Here is a 24,017-nt window from a genome sequence, read left to right as displayed (position 1 = left end):
AGCCTGGCGGGTCAGACGCCGCTGGCGGACGCGCGGTTCGGCCGCTCCAGCCATGCCCGGCGGGGCCCACGCGGCTGCCCCGCGCTCGACGCGGCCGGGGTAGGCGACATCACCGGCCATGCCGCTGGAGGCGCAGGACGCGCTGTACGTGGCGCTGGAGCTGGCCATCGCAGCGCTTTCGGTGGCGGGCAATGTGCTGGTGTGCGCTGCGGTGGGCACGTCGAGCGCACTGCAGACGCCCACCAACTACTTTCTGGTGTCCCTCGCGGCGGCCGACGTGGCCGTGGGGCTGTTTGCCATTCCCTTCGCCATCACCATCAGCCTGGGCTTCTGCACTGACTTCCACAGTTGCCTCTTCCTTGCCTGCTTCGTGCTCGTGCTCACGCAGAGCTCCATCTTCAGCCTCTTGGCGGTGGCGGTCGACAGGTACTTGGCCATCCGCGTCCCGCTCAGGTGAGGCGCGCGGCGGCCCCGAGCCCCGTTGAAGCACCGCCAAGGACCGCCCGCTCCGGGGGCAGGTTCCTGCCCTTGGGAACGGGCCAGGCTGAGGCACTCGGGGCGCTCTGAGCTCCGGTCCCAGCCTGGAAGACGCCGGCCATCCCCAGAGATGCGTGCGCCCGGGCTGCCCAGAACTTCTTGGTGCCTTTGGCCGGGCCCTGGAGGCCTCTGCTCCCCCGGAAGCGTGCGTTTTTTAAGGGGATCTGCGTAAGGACAGACAACTCTAGGGATTCCGGGGAGTGTAGACCATGGGATCCCAGCCTGCTGTGGAAACTCCGGGGAAAGCGCCACCCCCGCAGGCGGGTGTAGGCCTGGGAGCGAGAGGTTTGCTGATCCCATCTCCTCCTTTGCGGCTGTTTGCTTCCACTCCGCACCCGCGGCCGACCCGGGGCAGGAGCAGCGGCCAGACACGGCCCTGTGAGTGCTGGGGGTCTGGCGGCCCCGGGAGGTTCAAGGGAAGGTTCCAGGGCAACTTCGGACGCTGGGACTTAGCGCTGTCAGAATGGACGCTACTCACGACCCAACTTCAGAATGTACCTGGCACAAAATGAGGGCCAGGCCACCTTGGGCGGGGAAGGGCCAGTTAACTTGGGGAAATGCTACGGACACGTGTCCCTGCATGCTTAATGTTAACTCAGATCACCTCTATATAGTCTTAAAAAGTGGTAAAATGCCTTCTCCTTTCACCAAGAGCTTTAGCACCTCATGCCATTGTGTAACCTTGAATATCCCTGCTGTCCTTGTCCCAGCAGGCTGGGAGAGTACCACCAGGATTTCAGAAAACTGGAGAACTTACTGGTCCTCTCTCCAGCACTGGGAAAATGTAAGGATTCAGGGTATGCAGCCGCCAGCAACAGGATTGGAGCCCCAATTGTAGATGACCAAAGAATTCGGAGTTAAGCTCTTGAGAGCAGGAGTGTCAGGGAACCTTAAGGCTTATTGAAAGTATGCTCTGCTTTGGTGGCTGGCTCCTTTGGCATTTCCGAGTTAGGTGAACTTGGATCGTTTTGGGTTTGGGGCTGAGACAGGAAACTGAGTCACAGGAGTAGGAGGGAAAGGAAAGAATTATTTTACTGAGTGCCAACTCAGTGAAGCAATTTATATTAAACTTACATCCTTTAATCCTTGCAGTAATTCCAGAGGGTACTGCTAATTGCATCTTATAGATGAAGGGATGGAAGCTCAGGTGCATCTGGAATGAGTGTTGGAGCCAGGCCTTGAACTCAGAGCTGGCACCATATTCCCACTGTGCCATCAGGCTGACTTACAGGGCTATGTGTGGCATCAGTGGGCAGAAAGAGTATTGCCTGCCATTTCTAGAAGTGGATCTTGCCTGCAATAAATTGGTGGTTCTAAGAGAAACGTGTTTGAGGGAATTGACCATGACAATGCTCCCAGAAGCCTTTGTAGCAGGCAGACATGTTAAGCCTGTTCCCTGTGGGTTGTGTCCTGGGTCCCCATCTGAATAGGAACCTCCTGCTTGACTGGGCTGTGAGCCTGATCTGCATGTCTGGGCCTTTTCCATGTGCTGCTGCCCTTGGCATTGGACCAGGAGGCTTCATGCATCCTATCAGGTGTGCCAGAGCCCAGAGATTTCCGAGGTTTAGGGCGACATGGCACACTCTTCTCTCTCGAGATCTCTTTCCTGCCTACTGGTCCTCATGTTCATTACTTGGTGGGCTTTTGGACTGTTTGCATCCAACAGGTACTCACAAGCCCCCACCCTTGAGTTGCCCATATAACGGAAGCCCCATGGGCTTGCTGCTGGCAGAGGTCCAAGGAGACCCCAGCTCAATAGGAGTTACTGGAAGAATCTCTTGTGCCTCATGGAGTAGGAAGTCCCATAAAAGTTTAAAATTGTTAGTTTTTGCCCTGGTTTGTTGCTGGGTGGAGTCTTGAAAAAAAAAATGGGTGTGGTTGTGTTAAGAGGAAAGAAACATGAATTACAGGCCCCTAACTTCTCCTTTGCCTTTGCTAAGGCAGGAGATGAGTGTAGGGGTAGGGAGGGAAGAATGCTTAGTGGAGTCATCACGAAGCTTGTCCCATCCCTGCCTTCCTGGCCTGCCCACATGAGTTTAGAGGTCTGGAAGAGGTATATGAAAGCGGCCCCAACTTCCTGTCCCAGGAAGATATGAGCATTTGACCTATCCCTAGCACTCACCCCTACTCTCGTGAGTTGGAGAGGTGTACAGGTTCTCAGGGCTCCTGAGCCCTCCTGGGGGCTGGTGCCTATAAGCAGGCTAAAATAAAGATTACAGCCCCCCACCCACACCCCATTCCCCGCCCCACTCCGCTCTATGGAATTAGAATCTCTAGGATGGAGTGTGTGTGTGATTCCAGTATCAGTATCTTTAACTGGGGACTTCTGGTCCCACTAAAGTTTGAGAACATTCCTGGAGTCAGGAAAACTGGAGGCTCCCCTTCACTTCATTGACATGGGCTGGGAGCCAGCTCTGACTTTGGCTCCAAGGCCCTCCTTGGAGTTATGGAACTCCAGGTGGGAGAAAAGTGAGAAGTGCCCTGTTTGGGAGGATGTGTCTCCCCTATAAAGGCAAACAAGAATGAAGGTGAGGTCCAGGGAATGAGGGCAAAAGCAGTCCTTGGACATGCCATAGGTTCCACCTAGGTTCACTGGTGTGGTAGACTTAGAAGGTATTTGTACCTCAAGGCTGAGTGCCAGGCCTATGTGGTCAGCTGTGAGCACAGCTCAAGGCCACAGCCCCCATCTGCCACCCAGTTGCCAAGGCCGTTTACTAACATGGGGAAGATTACAGTGCAGGAGGAAAGGGAAGCCTCAAGATGATGCTAGGCACAAAAATGACAACTTTGGCCAGACTTGAAAAGGAAGAATGTCCACTCACAGGCACTGCCCTTGGCCTTCAGAGTGAGGGGTATCTACAAACAGGTCTGCTTCCTCCAGTTCAAGTTCACATAATTCCTGATGTTTCTGGCAGAGGGTCCAGTCACTGGTGCCACTGGGAATGGGCAGGATTGGGGGTGGCGATGCATACAGCAGAGCCAGGTACTAGACTCCTGTCGGAGCTGGGTGTATGTGTGTCAGTGGTCCGGGGAATGTGTCTGCCCAGGCTGCTCCCTAGCTCTCACTTTACCCTCAGGTTGTTTATAGCAGGAACACTTTCTCCTCCCTAATCTAGGCCTGGTCCACTTCATGCCACAGCCCCAGCTAAGTTGGGATAGAGTGGGCAACTGTGTAATTTATCTAAGGGCCTTCCCTTCCCTGCTCCTTGACTCTGTTTCCCTGCACTGTGTGTTGAGTCTCCAGTAGGCTGAGGCCAGCTGTTTTCCCAGTGGGCTGAGGAGGGTGTTTTCCAGGGAGTGCTTTGTTGGCCAGATCTGTCAACATAATGGAAAGGGCGTGTTTGTCTGATCTGTCCATGGACCCTGATTCTGTCACTCTCCCTGCTCCCTTTGCTGCTTTTTCTTGGTGCCTCGCATATCTGGTCTGTGAATAGATTTTTAAGACTTCTTAGCAAGACTTGGTGCCTTGGGAAAAAAATGTGGCCTCCATTTAGCTCCTTTTAGCTGATTATACTGTAGGGTGGGAGTTGGTAAGGAATTCTGAGTGTCTTTTCATAAGTCTTTTTTCTTTCCTTTTTTATTTTTTTATTTTTTATTGAGCTACAATTCCCATATGATCAAATTCACCTTTAATGTTGTTTTGAAATAAAGCTAGGAAGGAAAATTTTCAGCTGTGGGTCCTGTCCCTCCAACTTTTCCAAAGACTCCTCTCCTGGGGTTCTCCCTTCTTCCATATCAGTGTTATCTTTCTCTTCTAGATCGTTCCCGTTGTAATGGGTTGAATGGTATCCCCTCCCCAAACCCCCACCTCCCCGCAAAGATATCCATGTTCTAATTGCCAGAATGTTTGAATATTACCTTATGGGAAAGGAATGACTATTTCCTTATATGGATCTTGAGAAGAAGAGCTTATCCTGGATTAAATGGTAGCCCCTAAATACAATCATATCCTTATAAAATAAACATGCAAAGAGAAAGGAGGAGGCTGTGCAGAGATGGAGAGACTGGAGTGATGTGGCCACAGCCAAGGAATGCTGGGGCAGCCACCAGAGGCTGGAAAAAGCATGGAATGGATTCTCCCCTAGAGCTTCTGGAGGGAGCATGGCCCTGCCGACACCTTGATTTCCAGCTTCTGGCTTCCAGAACTATGAGAGTATAAATATTTTAAACCACCAAGTTTGTGACACTTTGTTACAGTAGCCCCAGGAAACCACCATTAATATATGGATATGCTTATATCAACTCTCCATCAACTGCATACTCTGTCCACTTACTGGTTCATCCTTTTTCTCCACAGTAAATTTTTCCAACAAGTCATCTAGTTTCACTGCCTCCACTTCCGTTGTCACCATAGTGTCACTGAATAGCTCCTATCAGGTCACTCTTGCATGCCCCCTTTTTTGTCAAATCTAATGGTCACTTCTTGGATGTCATTGCTCATGTCCTCTTAGCAGCTCTCGACAGCTCCCACCATGGGCCCCGCACCTCATCTCCTCCTACTCCCTCATAACCATTCTCCACACAGCTACCTGAGAGTATTGGAAACTCAGATCATACCATTCCCCTGCTTAAAGTTGTGCAGTGGCACTTAGAGTAAAATATGAATGTCCCGCCCTGGTCTCAAGGCCCTGCATGATCCAGCTTCTGTCTACCCCAGCTTATACCCCTCCCTATCTTACTCACCAAAGAACAGCCATGCTGGTTTACGTTCTTTCCCCAACCACAGTCTTTGTACTGCCTTTCCCCACTTCTCTCAGCGAAGAGGCTTCTCTCAGTCTCCACATTTATTTTACCACTGACTCTATCATTAAATCATGTCTTTACTATGTTATGGTCTCTCTCCACCAGAGCATGAACACTATGAGGGGAGGGGCTTGGTCTTAGAGTCTAGGACCCAATGGCATGATGTCAGGCATGGGTAGGGATCCTCATTTTGGATCAATACATGAGTGACTAGGTGAAGAGTGTGTGTTATTGTGGGGAAGCTGGGACAATGTGGGGGGACTATCCAAAAAAAGACTTGGGGAGGGATGGCAGATCCCAGTAATCGGCAGAGCTTTCTCCTGAAATGTCAGAAAAAAGATGGTCCAGTAAATTTTGGTGAAGAAAAGAGGGGAAATAGGGACACCGTCTTCTGAAAGGATCTCTCACAGGCTTGAGGAGAAACGGGGCAGAGAGACACTCAGAAAGCCAGCAGGTGCTATATGCGAGAGCTGATCCAAGGACAGTGCTGCAGATGCTTTGGGAAAGGCCCACGAGTCCTGGCTTCTGGCTCTCATGCACCGTCCTGGGGCCATCCTGTTACCTACATAATGGACATTGCTCTGAGGACTGGAGAAAAAGTCACCTGACCCTCTCAGAAGGAGGGACTTGGGTGTTGCTCTGTTATTTACCCTCCACTGTTAGCATACACTCATCTCAACTTCACCTCCCAGCCTGGAGCAATGACTAAACCAGCTGCAGGTGCTGCAATTGGCTGTGGCTGAGCCCATGTCCATAAATGCTAACGGGAACCTCCAGCCCAGGAATTTGTTCCTGGGCAGTTTAGTTCTCCACTGGGTACACACATGCCTAGGCAGAGGCTGAGGTCTGGTCTGTTCTGGTCTAGTCTGGTCAGTGAGGCCCTCAAGAGCTGTCTTAGAACCAGGTGGGAACCAGGATAGTCCAATCTGAAGGGTTCCTAGAGTCCTGTTCCCTGGTTGAGGGTAGAGTCCAACCAGCTGGACGGTCATGCAGGAGCACCTGAGAGTTGCAGGGCAGGGGAGATGAAGGCAGAGTTTGTGAGCACTCAGGGTTGTGAATGGGAACACAGGGCTCCTCCTGAAGGGTGGTAGAGGGGCTACCAGTCACCCTGGCTTGCCTGGGGACTTTGGCCTGGAGTTGATCACAGAAGGCAGTGAGATTTCCCAGTGACTAGGAGCTCCTCTGCAGATCAGGCCACAGTATGTACTGCTCTGCGTGCCTGGAAGGGTGGCAAGCCTGGCCTCAGCAGTGTTTCCACAGAAATGAAAAGCACAGGTAGTTGTCTTTGATCATCTGAAGAATGAGCCTGTGTAAAGGGACAAAAGTTAACATTTTCCACGTGATGGATAATCTGCGCTCCCTTCCCTGTAATGGTGTGCCCAGGGTTTCCTGCCTCATGGGGCCCTCCTGGACTGACAGTGGCAGAACCAGTTATTCTGTGGGACCCAGGCTCTGTATCTCACTGTTTTGACCTGTCGGCTTGTAATCACAGTCGCAGGGACAGATATGAGGAATTATGTTCTCAGCTACTCCGGACATTAGAATTTTTAATACTGTGAACAGCAGCCATACTTTTGAAGCCTTTTCTGTGTGCCAGGAAACTTACATGCCTCATCTTGTTTAACCTTTACAACAACCTTCCAGGGGCAGATACTGCGACCTTCCCTATTGCTTCCCAGATGAAGAAACCAAGGCTCAGAGATTAGCCCAGGGCCACATAGAAGCCAGTACTGGGTAATCCTGTCTTCCCAAGAGCCCTTAGCCAGCTTGTAAATAGCTGAAGGGAAAGGCTCTAAGCACTGTGGTCATCCAAAAACACCCACTAATGAGTGGTCTTTTCTAGGAGCAGATGAGTGAGGACACTAGCAAATTGTGATTGGGACCCTTTAAAAATTACAAAGGACAAAGAAGACTATAGGTATACAGTAATTTATAGCGAAGTGAGGAAGAAGAAAGCTATACCATGGCCGGTGTGCATGATATGTCATAGAATGTAACTGGGACCTGTGGAGGATATCTTCCTGCCTCCTTTCTTCGGATGGGGGAACTGAGGCCAAGCATTTTCCTAATGCTTAAGCTTCATTACTGACCTTTGGCATTGGGCTTTAGACATGGTTATTCTTCCCTCAGGGGATTAACAGGTTGTGCTCTTGATCCCTTGAAGCTAACAGCCTAGAGACACTGCCATTGGTGGCAGGATCTTAATGGCAAATAGCAAATGTACCTTCTTTGACAGAACTAAAGTTGAGAACAGAATGTCACAGGCTCCAGAATGGCCTTCTAACTCAGACTAGGCTGAGGGGGAGGGAGTGCTTTTTCTAGAGAGTTGATGCTTGTAGTTTGTGTATGGGATAAGTGGGAGGAAAGAGCATTCTGAACTGAGGTGGAGCATGTTTGCAGGAGCAGAGTGGGAAAGCTACAGTTTTGGCTTTACAGCCTTGGGTGTGGGCTGGGGGTCTAAGAGCAGGCAGATCAAGGAGGGCCTGGACGCTTGCTAAGGAGTTTGGGTGTAGTCCTCAAAGCACTGGTAAGTCCATGAAAGAGGTTGTTTTGTTTTTGTTTTGACTTAGAAGTCAACCAGTGTGCATAGAAGTAAATATTCGAAAGTGCAGAAGGGTATAAAAGGAAAAGTGGAAGTCTCTCCTCTGTTGCCCCTCACTACTTCTTTGCAGGGCAGCACCCCCAGACTGCTTCTGATGGTATTTCTTCTGAGGGTCACTCCACTCTCTGTGGCAACACCTGGACTTGTGCTGTCATCTTTAAACAGAATTTGTTGACTCCACCATGTAACAGGGAGATTGCAGCTCATGCAATCCCTCATCCCAGCCCTGCTCTTGCCAATTTTTGTTATGTAGTATTTTTATTTTTTTCCTGTGGATCATATTTCAGCCTCTACTTCTAATTCCATGAATTGTAGGCAGTATTTGTTAACTGTCATGAAAACTGAGGAAAAGTATATTATCACCGTCCCTTCCACATCTCTGCCTTCTGCTATCAACTGTATCATTACTTTTAGTACACTGCCTACCCAATAGAAGTTTTACTTTCAAAAAGGTAATTCATGCTGTTGTAAAGAAATTGAAATCATATAGAAGGGTAAACTGTGAAAGTAGTCACCGAGCTCTGATCTCTGGATTCCTAATTTGCCTATTGAAGGCAACCACCGTTTCTTGTGTTTTTTTCCTACACAAATTATGAAATGAATACATTTATATTATACCATTACTTTTATACCATCAAGGTTAATACTATTTACATTTTATTCTATAACTATAAGACAGTTTCCTGAACTTTGTAGAGAGTATCTGAAAATTGCAAACGGATTAAGGGCATTTATAAAGTTTTACTTGTGTATTCCTTATTCACCTCAGAACCCAGTAGTATGATTGGAGTAGAAAATGCACTCCTGTCACTAAACATATGTTTCTCAAGAAGCCAGTTCTAATGACCAGGTCAGGTGAATTCTATTTTTAGGTGCTATCTACTGCTCAAAATTACACCACGTTTTAGTCTGCTTCATATATTTGGATCGTGATTTTCTCATTAGGAAATTAAAAGGAAATTAAAGGAAGAACATGGCTTCCCACATCCTTATGATGATCCAGCTTCTTCATCATCCTCACTGCTGACTGTCCTAATGTGCCTTTTAAGTGTGCTGAACAACTGTCAGTTGTGACTTCATCATACTCTTGGAGTTGTTCTACTATTTCTTGCGTTCCATGTTTCCTTTCCTCTTTCTGGGATACATATTTGTTTGTTTGTATATACATCCTTTTCAGGACATGGGAGATAAACTTTCTTGGTTTGTATATGCCAAAAATGTTTTTATTTCTCACATGTGATTGGTAATTTGACTGGATATGATTCAGAAGTTTAAAGGCACTGCTTTAATACTCAGTGTTGCTCAAGAAGTCAGATGCATATAATAGTCTTATCTGTAAGTTGCATTTCTTCTCTGGAAGCCTTTGGGATCATTTGCTTTTGCTTGGTGTTCTGAAAATTCATGAGGTTGAGTTTACATATTGACTTTCAGCTTTTTCCTTCATTGGGGATGGCACTTCTAGGTGAACTTCTCCAATCTAAAGACTTAAGTCTGTCTTCAGTTCTAAAATTTAAAAAATATGTATTTTGTTGGTTATTTCCTTATCTCCATTTTCTCTTCTTTCCTTCTGGGATTCTTAATAGATTGGTGGATACTTCCCCTCCTTGATTGATCTTGTCTTTTAAATGTTCTTTTATATACAAATTTTCATTCTCTTCTGGAAAAGTTCCTTGACTTTTCCCCCCTAGTTCTTCTATTTTTTTTTAATTTAGCATTCCTATTTTTACTTTTTTTTTATTAACTGTAAGGCGAACATTATTCAAGGGAGGATATCGAGATAGGTGTAGAGACCATTACAACGGGGTTTTGCAGTGGGTGCCCTATTTTAGTTTTGATTTAAGGCTAAAAATTTACAAATTTTTGAAAAACAGTTTTTGGATTCACATGGTTCAGATTCCTTCATGTAGCACAGAGCGTATATAATCAAAACTCTTTCTCCCACCCCATCCTCCATCACTAGGTCTCAAGCTTCAGCTTTAGGAGAGGGTGGGAGGTGGGAATAAATGCCTAGCTCCATGGTAGATGGGAGGACAATGGCTATATGGATGAGGGAGCCCACAAAGCTAGTGCACAGGTAGTCTTCCCCTTGATTTCTGTTCCTCTTCTAAATCTCATTCTAGAACCTGCTGTCTGCTAGACTGGAGCCTTTCTTCCTGGCCATCCCTGTTTGATTTAGGGCTTCATGCCCCATCCTGAAGATCCTATCTGCCTTCTAGTTTCTAGAAACTCATCAAAATCTTCAATTTGCTGATGTCACCCTCCACTCCCATTTTTAGGATGGTTGTGAATTCATTTGCTTTTGTGTTTCTCTACTGCCATTTCAATGTGATTTTCTGAGAAGTGATAATTAGGTGGGACCTGGCAGGCCAATGTAGAACTCTAATCAGGAGTTTGATCTGGTTAGATTTGCATTATAAAAGTCATTCTAGTGGACAGCAGGGAGGACAGATTGGAGGGGACAAGATTATGTAGGGTAGCCAGTTGAAATCCAGATGAAAAGGAAGAAGGCATGACCAAGGCAGAGGCCATGAAGATGGAGGCAGTTCACTAGAGATATTTGAGACGTGTAAAATCTGAACTTCTATACCAGGGTAAGTTGATATCTAATGCCAGCCAAAGGGTCTTGCAGAGGTTGGAGCAGAGGGGCCATAGGTAAAGCCACTTAGCCAACCAAGAGACCAGGACAGGAAGGAATCCTGAGAACCAAGGTTGGACTCTGAAATCACAATCAGTGAAGGACTAGAGACATGGCTGGTCAGGGCCAGCTGGAGGGGAGTTTACGGGTATGAAATGTGCAGTGCCTAGTCAGCCTGTGTGATTGACAAGTGTATCTGTATTGATACCACATGTTGCATGGTGTGCGTGTGGCTGGAAGATGGGATCATAGGGGACAGGTTCAAGAGGACTAGCTGACTAGGTTGGATGTTGGGCATGATGGAGAGGGGAAAGTCCAGGGTGACTCCTAGATTTTTTGGCAGCTGGCTTCTGCCACCCCAAAGACACAGGGGCTTTGGGAAAGTGTTGCACAGGTAATGTTTAAGGTGCCTGCAGGTTGAGCGATGCAGTAGGTAGTTGAGTTATAGAGTAGGTGGTAGAATTTGGAGTTTGGGGCTGGTCAGTCCTTCTTCCCAAAGCAGCTTTCTGTGTATGACATCTCGATTTCCAGTGCTGATTCAACACCACTGCCCAAATCCTTTTTTTTTTTTAATGTAGAAAACAACAAAGCTTTATTGAAAGATATTACAGAACAGGTCCTGTCAGTTGCACTTCTTAAACCTTCTCAACAATTACCTCTTTTTGTCTCATCTCTACTTTCACCCTATTCCAGGATGCCAGTCTCCTAATTGATCTCTCTGCATCCATGCTTGTCCTTTTAGCCTATTCTTCACATAACAGCAATCTTTCTAAAATAAAAACCTGATTACACCTCCTTCCTTTACCTAATACTTCCAGTGCCTTGGGATAAGCTCTCAACTCACTGGCTCTAGTTCCTTCATCCTGCTCCTTTCTCCTTTGTTTCTCTGCTCTGGCTTCTCAGGACCCCTCTCAATTCCAGGAACTTACTGAGGTCAGGCCTTTGCACATGCTAGTTTCTGCCTGAAATATTCACTACCTGCTGAATCTTCTGAATTTTCGCCACTCTCTTTGGAAGGCACCTAGAAGTCCTTTGCAGCTTTCTACATGCTTAGAGTTATTTTCTTAGTTATTTTGTAATTTGTTTAAGGTTGCCTTCTCTTCTCCATTATAAGTGGGGGTGGGGCTCATGTTTTTCCCTCATTATCTCCAGTACTTAGTCCAGTTATTAGCTTCCAACATATTTAGAAGTTGGAAGTATGTGTCTGTATGCATGTGCCTGCACACGTGTCTGTGTGTGTGTGGGGGGGGTGCATGTGGGTAATGTTGGGGATTAGCCCTAATATGGATGAGCTCATTGCCTAGACATGAGAAGCTGAAGGAGGGTGTCCTCAAGACAGATGGTGGTAGAAAAGGAGCCCAAAGGAGACTGTGGAGAAGTAGGAGAAACTGTAGAGGTAGGAGAAAAACTAGACTGGCTTCACCAAAACCAACAGGGAGAATTTAGCAGGTTACAGAGGGATAAATTAGCTCTTAAATTTGGCATTTTCAGAAATCATTAGTAATCTAGTTTTTTAATAGCAAGGACTTTTTAAAAGATTACAAAATGAATGCAGAGTGTGTCTGTGTGTATATACATACATAAGCACATACACATTGCATTCATTTGTAATTTTTAAAAGTCCCTGCTATTAAAATATATACATATATACACATATATACACACACACACATACATATCTGTATCCATTTGACTAATCTAATGCGGTCTGTGGTTTCAGAATGAATGGATCATTCTAAAGTAGTGTTTTTTTCCCACAGCTTTGCAAAACTAATACAATGAATTCTGTATACCCTTCACTTAAATACACAAATTATTCATATTTTTGCTACATTTGCTTTCTGTCATACACACAAAAAAATTATACTCATGAATTTTAACAGTGATACTATATTCACATGTCCCCAGTGATCCCCATCATATTCTTTACAGTTTTTTTTTAAGCCAGGTTCCAGTAAAAAGTCATGTATGCATTTAATTCCTTTACTTTCCTTTAATCTGATAGTTCCTTGATCTTTTTTTTTTTTTTCTTTTTCAAGACAGTCACATTTTTGAGGAGTCCAGGTTATTTGTTTTACAGGAAGTCCCTTAATTTGGATTTGGTCATTTATGATTAGATTCACGTTAAACATTTTTGGCTATTTTATGTTGGAATGCTATCTACATGATGTTGTGTCCATTTCAGTCCATCACAATGTCAATGTGTCCCATTGTTGGTATGTTAAATCTGATCACTTGGTTAAGGCTGTCTGCTAGGGCTTGTCACTGTAAAGTATGTTTTCTCCATTGATGATTCATATCTGAATCAGTTACTTACTACTATGGTAATTTTCTTTTTTCTCATTCCTTCCACCATTACCAACTGGCATTCTTCTATAAAGACGGTTTATCTTTTACCTGCTCTTCCTGAAATTATTTTTTAAATATTAGTATGGACTTATGGAATTTTATATTCATTAAATGTGTTATAACTTATTCTTGTAATTTGTTTTGATGCCCAAATTTGGCCAATGGGAGCCTATTCGAGTTCACTTCTGTTTGTGTTCCCATCAATTTTTTGAGCACTTCCTTACTTTCTGGCACAGAAAGGTTTTTCAGACTTACACCGTTTTCCCGCTTTGGAATCAGCCATTTCTCCAAGAAGCCTTGTTTCCTTTCAGTAGAGAATGGTACTTAGAAACCAAGATTTGGCTAGGTATGCTCATTGCTACTGGAGCATCATTTCTTGTAGGCCCTCACAAAGAACAGAGCTAGGAGATTCTTTTTTAATAATGAGTTGGAAGAACTCTTGCTTACAGTAGATGCCATCTAATTATTGAGTTGGGATGACTGGGTTAAATAAGTCTTCATTCAGCAACTATCACAGTACTTAACTGGTTCAGGAAAAAATCATCAAGAGGTGCTAAAACTCATTGGTGAAAGTTTGATGAAAAGCAAGATATTTACAAAGTTTCACGGTATTTACAAGATATATACTGATTACAAAGGGAAAAATAGTTACAGTGGAGAAACCTGGTAGCCAAGTGATCAAAGTTAACATTACCAGTAATGGGACATACTGATGTCTTCTTCTTACTAGTTGTTTGTGTATGTGGAAGCTGATGATTATGACAATTAATGCTTATCTGAATCAGTGTGTTTTAACCCCAGTCATGGAAAGGTACTTTTTTAGGGGGAGGACAAGGTAGCTTTTACTTCTCTGGTCCGGTTTCAGGCATTTGCCTCTCAAAGCTCTTTTTTTATGTGGAGATCAGAGTCTAGAGCCCAGCTATTTTGGGCTGTCTCTGAGTGCTATCTGATATATGAGACCAAAATATGAGACTCGCCAAAAAACAGCCTTAAAGGTGAACTCTGGGACACCTAATCCTGGCCCCCACTCTCAATCTCTATGAGTTAAATCATTATCAGATCACCCCTCTTGCCATAGTAAGCTGGTGGGGAGTGCTGCCAACTTTCGTTTCTGCTACTTGCATTCCTCATCCATTGTTCTCGACTGTGAAGGACAAGTGGCATCTCTTCTAATCGCCTTTCATGTGGCAGTGGACTCAGCTCAGGCCCCAACTAGGTCTATCACTGGATTCAGCTATATCTGAACTTGTTGGAATAGATTAGAACCTCTCAGGAGCCAGAGTAGCTGACAGTCCTAGCCTCCTCAGAAGAACTCAGCCTGAAGGTAAGCTCTGGTGACCACAGGTTGTTATTTAGTGGGTAAGCAGGCACTGTCCTTTCCTCAGACTGCCCTGCAGGCTAGAGCTATGACCGTTTCAGACTGTAGAAACAAGGCAAATTGCCTTCAATATATTTACCACAAATAGCAAATGAGAGAACTTCTTCCCACTCCCAGATCTGAACTTCATTTAAACAGAACCAAACAGTATCTATTCTTTTTGTGTAAGAATGGCTTTATTTGTATCTTAAATGTTTGATAGAATTCATCAGTGAAGTCATGTGGGTCTTAAGTTTTCTGTGTGGGAACGTTTTTGGTTATATGTTGTTTCTTTAATAGATACAGAAATACAGTGCTATTAAAATTTTCTTTTTCTTCTTCTGTCCATACCAACTTTTAAAAAGCCCTGTTTGGTTCCATGAGAAATCTGAAAAATGGGAAGCAACTACTCCGCATAAAAATTTCCCTTATACAGGTAGCCTCATGTGAACTATATAGCCGAAGCTCTAGACACATTTACATATCCCATGCCTTGTTTTGTTTAGAGCTACCAAGTGGGTGTTAAACATGTATATGTGATTAAGAAGCCAGATTTCTGTTCCCTTCTTATAAATTCTGGCTTTCATTCAGCATTTGCTGGCCAGGCCATGTTAAGTGTTTTGGATATGACAGTGAACAAGATAGAGTCTGTGCCATTAAGGAGCGCATGATTCAGTAGAAAGAGACAGAAAATGTAGTTATGTGGGAGGTTCATGGGAGGGGTGCTGTGGGAATCACAGGGTGCCATGGGAGCACAGTGGAGTAGTTCAGTACAAACTGGTCTGCTTCCCTGTGAATTTCTGTATTGTGACTAGTGTACATGTGATAGGTATAGGAGAAGGATGTTGGTACAATGCAGACAACTGCTTTGGTTCATCTATGATTTTGTCTAGGCAAAAAGAGCTGGAATAGTGAGAACAGTGTCATGGTCTTTTGACAGTAAGGAAAAAGCTCTTGGTTTGACTGCTGTGCAGTAGGAGCCCATTTGGGCACCCAGAAAGAAGGAGGAAAAAAACACTGCCTATACCTGGGCCTCCTTCCTCATCCCAGCCTGTTGGTCTCAATTGTGGCAGGCCACACTGCCACCATGCCCAACTTAATAACTGTCCCTTGGCTCAGTACTCGTCTTTCATCTGCATTGTCTTGGCACTTATCAGCCTTGCTCTAATTAAAGTTTTGCCAGGATTTTCATTAGACTTTTTTGGAACATTTTTAATATTCACTGTGGCAGCCTCCAGCACTGCTGAACTGCCTACCTGGGTGGTCTAAGGTATTTTTTTACTGCTCTAGTTAAAAAATTTTGTAGTTTTGAGTGGTCTGTCCTAACCCCATTTGCACATAAGTCCTGTTATGGGCAGTTTTGGAGAATATGAGGTTTTCTAAGAACGTATACATTGCTTTATAGCAGAAATGTCTGTATTACAGAGGAATGAAACTTGTGAGCTAGATGGACTATAAAGAAAAGTCCCTAAATAAACAATTTTAAGAAGCCACGACAGAACTCATGTGCGTTTACTTAGCAATTTGTATTTATAAAGTGCTTTGTACATATTATATCTGTGTTAAAAACCCCAGCATGGAGGTGGGTTCTGCAGCCACCATCGTCCCCATTTTTCTGATGCCAGAGTTCAGACTCTATCCACTTCTTGGCTTGACTGTCCAGGCTCCATGTCACTGCCCAGAGTAGCTGCCCTGAGAGCTGAGAATTCTGATTTCTATGGCTGAGAAGGTGGCCTGGTCTCGGCTGAGGACTGTAGAGCCAGAGGAGAAGACCCTGCCCCAGAAATAGGGCAGCAATTGTTATGCAGCACTTGGCATTTCCCTCTCATTATGTAACCTCAGTGTCCACACTGTTCTCTTTTGTTGATTCCCTCCATGTGACTGTTACTCTATTAATCTCCTTAGCTAATGAGTCCCTTATATGGAGAATGGGTAGATCACAGCACAGCTCCATGCACAGCAGGGGCATAGCCCCTTCCTAGACCATGGACTTTCTTTTCCTAGAACATCCCTTTTGTGTGGGCTGGAATTGTTCCTGTTTGTTTGGAATAATAAAGCGGCCTATGTTTCCTTTATTCATTTCTACATTGCCTTTCATTTACTTCTCCTACACTTGGGGAAGATGTCTGGCTTCCTTGGCTTTACTGCTGTGCTCAGTGCTCTCCACAGAAGAGCACGGACTGGCATAGGGGCAGATGTAAGAAAGGACATGGTTCTGCCTTTCAAGAATGTTGTGTACACACAGACCGACACAGACACACAGACACAGACACACACAGACACACACACACACACACACACACACGTTCTGAGAGCCACTGGTACTCAGGGAGCAAGGCGTGGTGTCTACAGGCAAGAGGTGGGGCCAGGGAGGGAGATGGGCATTCAGGGAAAGGACAGAGGCACAGCTGTAAGTGGAAAATGAGAGAACATGGCAGGAGGTTACCAGCACCCGCGTAAGACTCCAGAGACCCCAGGGGTCATCCTTTCTGGCATCCTGCTCAATGCAGGGACACTTATCTCTTTCTACAGCATCTGTGACTATCTCCCACCCTGTGCCTGGGCCCAGGCATGGGTCTTATAGATACTGACTATTCTGCCATTATGGAGTTGGAGCTCCAGTGCTAAAAGTACTTCTGCCTTGTTGCCCATACTTCTCCTGTGGGTCTGGTTGTGTCCTTCAACAGAATAAAGACTCTCTGTTGCCTTTTAAGGACTGCCAACGAAAGGGTAGCAGATGCCTCTTCCCTCAGGTCTCCAATTTCCATGTGACCAGCTATAAATGGGGTGCTCCCTGGAACTGGCAAGTAGCTTTGGCAAGGTCAGACATGTCTGGGGAAGAAAGTGAAGCAGCTGACTTAAGGCTGGGAGACCACGCAGAGAGGGAAGCTGGGATTTGTGAGAAGAGTCCTAGTTTCCTGAGCAGGAAAATGACTGCTTTTGGCAATTAGATTGGGTTTGTGTCCTGACTGCAATTTAGGGACAGTAGGCCAACAATTTAACCTCTGTGAGCCTCTGAGATGTGTTTCCACATCTGTAAACTAGAGATAGCAGCTCTGACCACATGAGGCACGGTTTGAGTGAGATATATAAGCTAGTAGCTTAGTGTCTCCAAAATTTGGCATTTGGTCATATAGTTCTAAGGCTGCTAGAATGGGAAACTATCTACAAGTTTGGAGGAATTTAGGAAGAACTTGTTTTAGACGAAGAAATGGATGATGGATGATGAACTTTTTTACTTAAAGTTTCATGTACCATTAGTATATTAAAGATGAAAATGTAGACATGGGTTGGATATTTAATACTTTAGCCAAGTATTTCAGGTACACAGAAAATTAATTCAATTAAATTTTCAATCCCACAATGCTCTATATATCAACCCCTGGCTGATTAGACTCAATGTCCCACCTCGCTTTCCCAAGTTCTGTGCTCTCTGGGATATCACCAAATCCCTATGTCCTCAACCTCTTCTCTGAATGTTCCCTCCATGACCCGGCCTTGGCTGAGACCTGCCCCTTCCCTCAAGGACACTACTTTCCTTATTGCATCCTGGACGACAGGTGGGAACTTGAGCTAGAGCTCTTTTTCTTGGTTCTCTCCACTCTCCTTTCCAGAGTAGTATCCCCTTCCCTCCTGCAAAATACCTGAACCTTTGAAGTTCCCATTGTCCAAACACACCGCTCCTCCTCTCATTGCTACCATCTCCCCTACCGCTGTCATCATTTCTGCTGACTGCAACAGCCACCCTGCTTGAGTGTTCTGCACCCTGGTCTCAGTTCTTTCATCTCCTCAGTCTCTCTCTCACTCTTCCTCACCTCCAACTCCCATGGTCCAACCTGCACCTTGTTAAAAGAAGCCATGCCACCCGCAAAAATCATAAAGGCCATCCCGCTACATTTTTCTAGCAAGCTCCCTTTTCCACTTCCTGAGGCAACAACTCAAGTGTCTTAGCTTTCTTTTCTTCAAGTGATGACTTTCTTCACACTTGTCTGGGGTAATAACAGCTCTCAAAGGAGATGCTGCCTTTATCTTCTCACTACCCAATCCTCACCCTCCCTGCATTGGTCCTGTTCTTTAGTCCTTCTGCCATGGCAGAGAAGAGTACCTCCACATGTGCCCTGGGCTCTACATCCTCCTACCTCCTCAGATTCTTAGATTCTTTAGTAATCTTGCCTTTTTTCTGCATCTACTCTCTACTGATCATTTTCATCAGGATAGTAACATCCACCATTCTCTTGATCTTAATTTCCTTACAACTCACTCTTTTTTACACTCTTTCCTTTAACACAGTTTCAGTATTAATTAAATATTAATACATCAGAGGAAAAAGCCCGAATTGCCCTTGAGTCTTCATCTTCCTACATCCAATTCATTGGGAACTGTTGGTTCTGCCTCCAAAGTGTGTATCTATTTGCACCATCTTTGCTATCACTCTGGTCCAAGTCAACATATTTTCTTGAATAGTTTCCTAACTAATCTGCTTTCCTTTTTGCTCACTTAAAATCCAATCTCTCTGAGCTTTATAAAACATAAATCATTATCATTTCCCTGCTTAAAAACTTTTAGTACTTCCCATTGCACTCTGAATATCAAAATCCGGATTCCTTCCTATGCTTCTGAGCTGGCCTCTGCCTCATCTTTCAGGTTCATTCACATTTCCTTTTGTTTCTTTAGGAAAGTAAAATCCTATCCTTTCTGAAAGCCTTACGCATTCTGTTCTCTCTTCCTGGAATGCTCTTCTTTCCATTTTTCAATTTTTACTCCTTCTCAACCTTTAGCTCTGCTTAAGAAATCTTCCGAAACATCCCAGGCCCAAGATTTTCCTGTTTTTGTCTTATCTGTATTCTGTTTGTTCATTTTGGTTTGGCGAAATTCATTCTGATTTGTAATTACACATCTGTGTGTTTACTTACTGTCTCTTCCATTAGCTTTACAACCCATGAGGACTGTAATTATGTTTCTAGTGCCTAGCACAGTGCATAGTACAAAAGAAGAACTCTGAATGATATATGAACCAATGAGGAAGAAAGGCTGTGATAGGGATTCAGAGAAAGTTGTGACCAGCTGCTTCACAGATGAAATCAGCTGCTTTTCCTTATCTAAGACAGTTTAGCATAAAAGTAGTTTTTCGCATGTGCAGGATATAGCAGTTTTGACAAGTTCTGATGTGTGTGGACTCCAGTTGTTGTTTTGAACTGTAGCGAGAAGCCACCCTTTGTGATCCCTCTGTGTACAGAGTACTCCATATCTATTATTGCTTTTTAAAAAAGTAAAAGGAGCAGCATAACGTGGTGCAAGGAACACAGGACTGAGAGTCCTGACTTAGCTTTGCTCTTTGGTTCTTCTATTGCCTTTGTTTCTCAAAGGCTTTGTGTCTTTGTTTCCTTATTTGTAAACTAGGAGAGGTTGGACTAAAAGAGATAAAAGTCTCTTCCAGTTTGTATGAGTATGCTTTTGGCTGCAGGTAACAGTGGCTTAAGCAATCGAGACTTTTAATTATCTCTTGAACTAGAATATGGAGCTATGATGGCTCGAGGGTTGGTATAGTCCTCAAGGATCTGGGCTCTTGGGGGTAGCTCCATAGTGTAGTGGTTAGCATGTCTGCTTTACACACAGAAAGTCCTGGGCTCACACCCCAGATAGAGCCACGGACCGTACCCCAAGTGTGCCAGGCCCCCAAGTGCACCAGGCCCCCGAGTGCGCAGGGGGTGCCAGGCCCTGGGTACACGCCGCAAGTGTGTGGGAGGAGATGCCCCCACCTTCAGAGATCCAGTCCTTAAGGGGAAACGGCAACAGAGGTCAGGGGTGGAACTGGAGGGGAGGGGTGAAATTAAAGAGGAGGGGAAAAAAAGGATCTGGGTTCTTTCTTTCCTTCTGCCTTTGCTTTGTCTTCAGGCTTGTCCCTTTTGGTCCCAAAATGGCTGCTGCAGTTCTAGGCATCTACACAGCCTCTCAGAAGAGCATCCCAAAGTGCAAAGAGATGGGCAGGGGGAATAACTCCTCATAGGTCTCTCTCTTTTATCAAGAAGTAAAATCTTTCCTAAGAGTACCCTAGCAGACTCCCTTCAGTTTCACTGCCCAGAACCACCTCACTATCAACCACTGACCATTACTGACAAGAGAATTTGCTTATCCCAGATATAATTCATCCCCCAGGGCTGGCCTGTATTCAGCTGTACTCAATTAAATACAGGTGAGTCCTGTAACCAGTAGTCTCTAATCTTTTTGGCACCAGGGACCAGTGCTCCTATGAGAATCTAATGCCTGATGATCTGAGGAATACAGATGAAGCTTCACTTGCTCCCCTACTGCTTACCTCCTGCTGTGCAGACAGTTCCTAAAAGGCCACAGGCCTCAGACCCCTGCTGTAAACAACAAAGGAGTAAGGCAGGGCTGTTGAGATGGTTGCCTCACCTATCTAAAGTCCTGTGATTCTGAGTGCTTGGCCTTTAGGAGGCTGCCTTGTCATCCTGCAGGGACTAATTGCATTCTTCATTTCTTTGGTAAGGCAATGGCCAGGAATAACATTTTTTTAAGGAATGGCTTTATTTCCTCGAATGAGGAGGGAAGCAGAAATGGTTTGGAAATGGGTGGATTTACTGGCCAAGCAAAATTCAGTGAGCAGCCAAGTCCAGCAGGTCTTCTGTAGTAAAGGTCCCACAACTGAGCTGCCCACTGCTGAGGGCCACCCTCATAGGGAACAGAGGAGACTAGGGATCACTTCCAATTATGAGGCAAGATCTCAGTTAAGTTCCTCAGCAAACTGTATTAGTTCTCCTGTCTGTCCAGGCCACAGCATCAGATATTCCTAGTAAACAGAATTTTGTTTTAAAGCTGTTCGATAATAAATAACAAATAAGGACTGTACTCACAATGGTCATATTATTAAGCACCTACTACATGCCAGGCACTGTGCTAAGCCCTGGGGATACCAATGTAAAGGTCCTAGTCCTGAAGAGGTTGACATTCTCTTTGAGAGGAAATAAATGTAACAGATAAAGCAACTCTATGACAAGGTATGTATATGAGGCCAGAGAGTGGGAGTGGCCATCTTTGCCTGAGAGGTGATCAGGAAAGGAGGTAACCCTTGAAACAAAAACAGGTGTTCCATCCAATGTTGAAAGCAGCATGAGCCAGGAGGAACCACTGATTAGGACTGGCAGGCACTGGGTATGTGGGGCTGAGGCCTGGAGGGCTCTGTGGGCCATGCTGCAAAGTACTGGCTTTATCCTGCAGGCAAAGGAAATTGGACAATTTCCATAGGCAAGTCTTAAGGTAATGTGTATCAAATTATTTCTCAATTTTTCTTCCAGAGTTTAAGGAAAGATTTTATTTCCTTTACTCAATACGTTATATTGAACATATATATTATGGACCAGCTGTTAATAGCTAAGGTTATAGCTTTGCTATAAACCACATATAGACTAGTTTATAGCAAAATGTCTAAAATGTATATTTTGATTTGTAGAGATTTTAAATAAGATTTAATGGTTTAAAAATTACTAAAAATTTAATATTTGCTAAGTTATTCCCCATTTTTTAAAAAATTAACTTTGCTGCTAGTAGAGACAGTTAGGGACATTGCCAAAACTCTTGTTCTCCAGCAGTTTACAGAGGTATTTAGGGACGAATCTTCCCATAATCCAAGGCAAACCTCTAGTGTATTTGTGGAAGACCAGATTCTTGCCCAGAGCCACCAGGCAGTGATGCCTGATTCCAAGGGGCTCCAATCTTCACTTCCTCAGCCTTTTGTTTAAGTGTCACCTTATCACTGAAGCTTCCTTTGACTGACCTCTTTAAAACTAGTCCCTGCCAGTTCCGATCTTCTTTACTTTTTCTTTTTTTCTACTATACATTTATCCTCCTATCATGCCCTCTAACTTACTAACTTTTGTTTGTTATTATTATCTGTCTCCCCCTACTAGAATGTAAGTCCCTTTAAAAGCAGGGACCTTTGTGTGTTCTGTTCACTGCTGTTATCTCAACCACCCAGAACAGTGTCTTATAGAAGACCTACATTCACAGGTCAGTATCTGGGTTAATTGGAAAGCACCCTTTAAGACTTCTCCACTTATTCTCAATGACCATGATTTGTCACTAAACAGAGGTGAGTTAATAAGTCAAGAATGAAAATCTTATTGAGCTTGTTAGAGCAAAGCTGTTCATGCCTGTTTGCAGGTCTTTAGTGTTGGTTTAGAGGGTAAAAGGCCATGGTGCCTTTTGAGGGTGAACCTTAGAGGCTGTTAGGAGTAAAGGCCATAAAACAATAGCAGAGGTGGGATCCTTGACTTTAGTTGTAGAGTACTGTAAACCGATGATAACAGATGATGTTCTTTTGAACAGGTATAAGAGTTTGGTCACTGGGACCCGAGCAAGAGGAGTCATTGCTGTCCTCTGGGTCCTTGCCTTTGTCATTGGACTGACCCCGTTCCTGGGGTGGAACAGTAAAGACAGTGCCACCAACTGCACAGAGTCCTGGGACGGAATCACGAATAAAAGCTGCTGCCTTGTGAAGTGTCTTTTCGAGAATGTAGTCCCTATGAGCTACATGGTATATTTCAATTTCTTTGGGTGTGTCCTGCCCCCACTGCTCATAATGCTAGTGATCTACATCAAGATCTTCATGGTGGCCTGCAGGCAGCTTCAGCGCACTGAGCTGATGGACCACTCAAGGACCATACTCCAGCGGGAGATCCACGCGGCTAAGTCCCTAGCCATGATCGTTGGGATTTTTGCTCTGTGCTGGCTACCAGTACATGCTATCAACTGTGTCACTCTTTTTCAGCCAGCTCAGGCTAAAGATAAGCCCAAGTGGGCAATGAACATGGCCATTCTCCTGTCACATGCCAATTCAGTTGTCAATCCCATTGTCTATGCCTACCGGAACCGAGATTTCCGCTATACTTTTCACAAAATCATCTCCAGGTATGTTCTCTGCCAGACAGATGTCCTCAAGAGTGGGAATGGGCAGACGGGGGTGGAGCCTGCCCTCGATGTGGGCCTGTGACCTAGCCTCTGTCCCCTTAGAGGAGAAGGCACAAATTCATAATAAACAAAGGGACAGGACATGACTGGCTGATTCTCATTGTAAAAGACAGCTACACCTCACAAGCATATGGGTTGCCTCTTTTGAGCACTTTCTTGGAGTTACGACATGTCTAGCTACTATGTACATGTTATTAGTAGGTTCCAAGGGTTGACAAATATATATGGTTCTGTCTGGCTGCTCTTACGGCGTGGATGATGCTGATAGCTTGAACAGATTGTAAAAGAATGTTTTGTTTTTTTAAAGTCTGCCTCTTTCATGGTAGAAAATGACTGAAACTATTTTACTGTGAAACACTGTGAACTATTATAATACAAATATTTTTTAAACTGAGAGGCACTGTAAAAATAAAAGTTGGGCATACTAAAAATATATACTTGTTCCTAGGAAGGTAATCAGGAAAATTAAAAGTATAATTCTTTAATCAAGAAACTACTATATTAATTTAGGGAAATGAGACTCTCATAAGTTCTTAAGGAGAATACTATCAGATATCAGTGTTGATAACATTCTTTTCCATATACAGCAAACTACCCTAGAGAAAGAAACTAGAGAAATAGGATCCGTCTTCTACCAGATTCCGTTTTACACTCCTAGAGCTAGCAGTGAATTTTACTTCTCTCCCAAATTCAAGTTTTGCCAACTTGCCGGATTCCAAAGTGTGAAAATTTTACTAAGTAGAATTATGTAACTGTGTATGTATATTAGGCAAAATAAAAATAAAACATTAAAAAAAAAAAAAAAAGCT

At 44.6% G+C, this 24,017-nt stretch overlaps 2 protein-coding genes across 2 annotated transcripts in view; one reads left to right on the top strand and one right to left on the bottom strand.

The window, feature by feature from the left end:
* On the top strand, positions 1 to 23,626 carry ADORA2B (adenosine A2b receptor). The gene is made up of 2 exons (XM_006908413.1): positions 1 to 453; positions 22,567 to 23,626. Exons 1-2 carry the CDS (start codon positions 119 to 121, stop codon positions 23,228 to 23,230), a joined length of 999 nt encoding a protein of 332 aa, XP_006908475.1. The 5' UTR covers positions 1 to 118; the 3' UTR covers positions 23,231 to 23,626.
* Positions 4,097 to 24,017, bottom strand: part of ZSWIM7 (zinc finger SWIM-type containing 7) — a 34,451-nt gene continuing 14,530 nt past the window's right edge. The window contains 1 exon segment of the mRNA XM_015586645.2: positions 4,097 to 6,586. The gene's annotated coding sequence lies outside the window, so the exon portion shown is untranslated.

This window comes from Pteropus alecto, unplaced genomic scaffold (genome assembly GCF_000325575.1).
Source record: "Pteropus alecto unplaced genomic scaffold, ASM32557v1 scaffold52, whole genome shotgun sequence".
Lineage (NCBI taxonomy): Eukaryota > Metazoa > Chordata > Mammalia > Chiroptera > Pteropodidae > Pteropus > Pteropus alecto.
Note: the sequence above shows the minus strand (reverse complement) of the source record. Positions and strands in the feature narration are given on the sequence as shown.

Bases quoted from the DNA above. Each gene is read 5' to 3' on its own strand.
- ADORA2B (XM_006908413.1), top strand. From the start codon at position 119: ATGCCGCTGGAGGCGCAGGACGCGCTGTACGTGGCGCTGGAGCTGGCC. The intron at 454-22,566 runs GTGAGGCGCGCG...TCTTTTGAACAG, and splicing joins GCCATCCGCGTCCCGCTCAG to GTATAAGAGTTTGGTCACTG.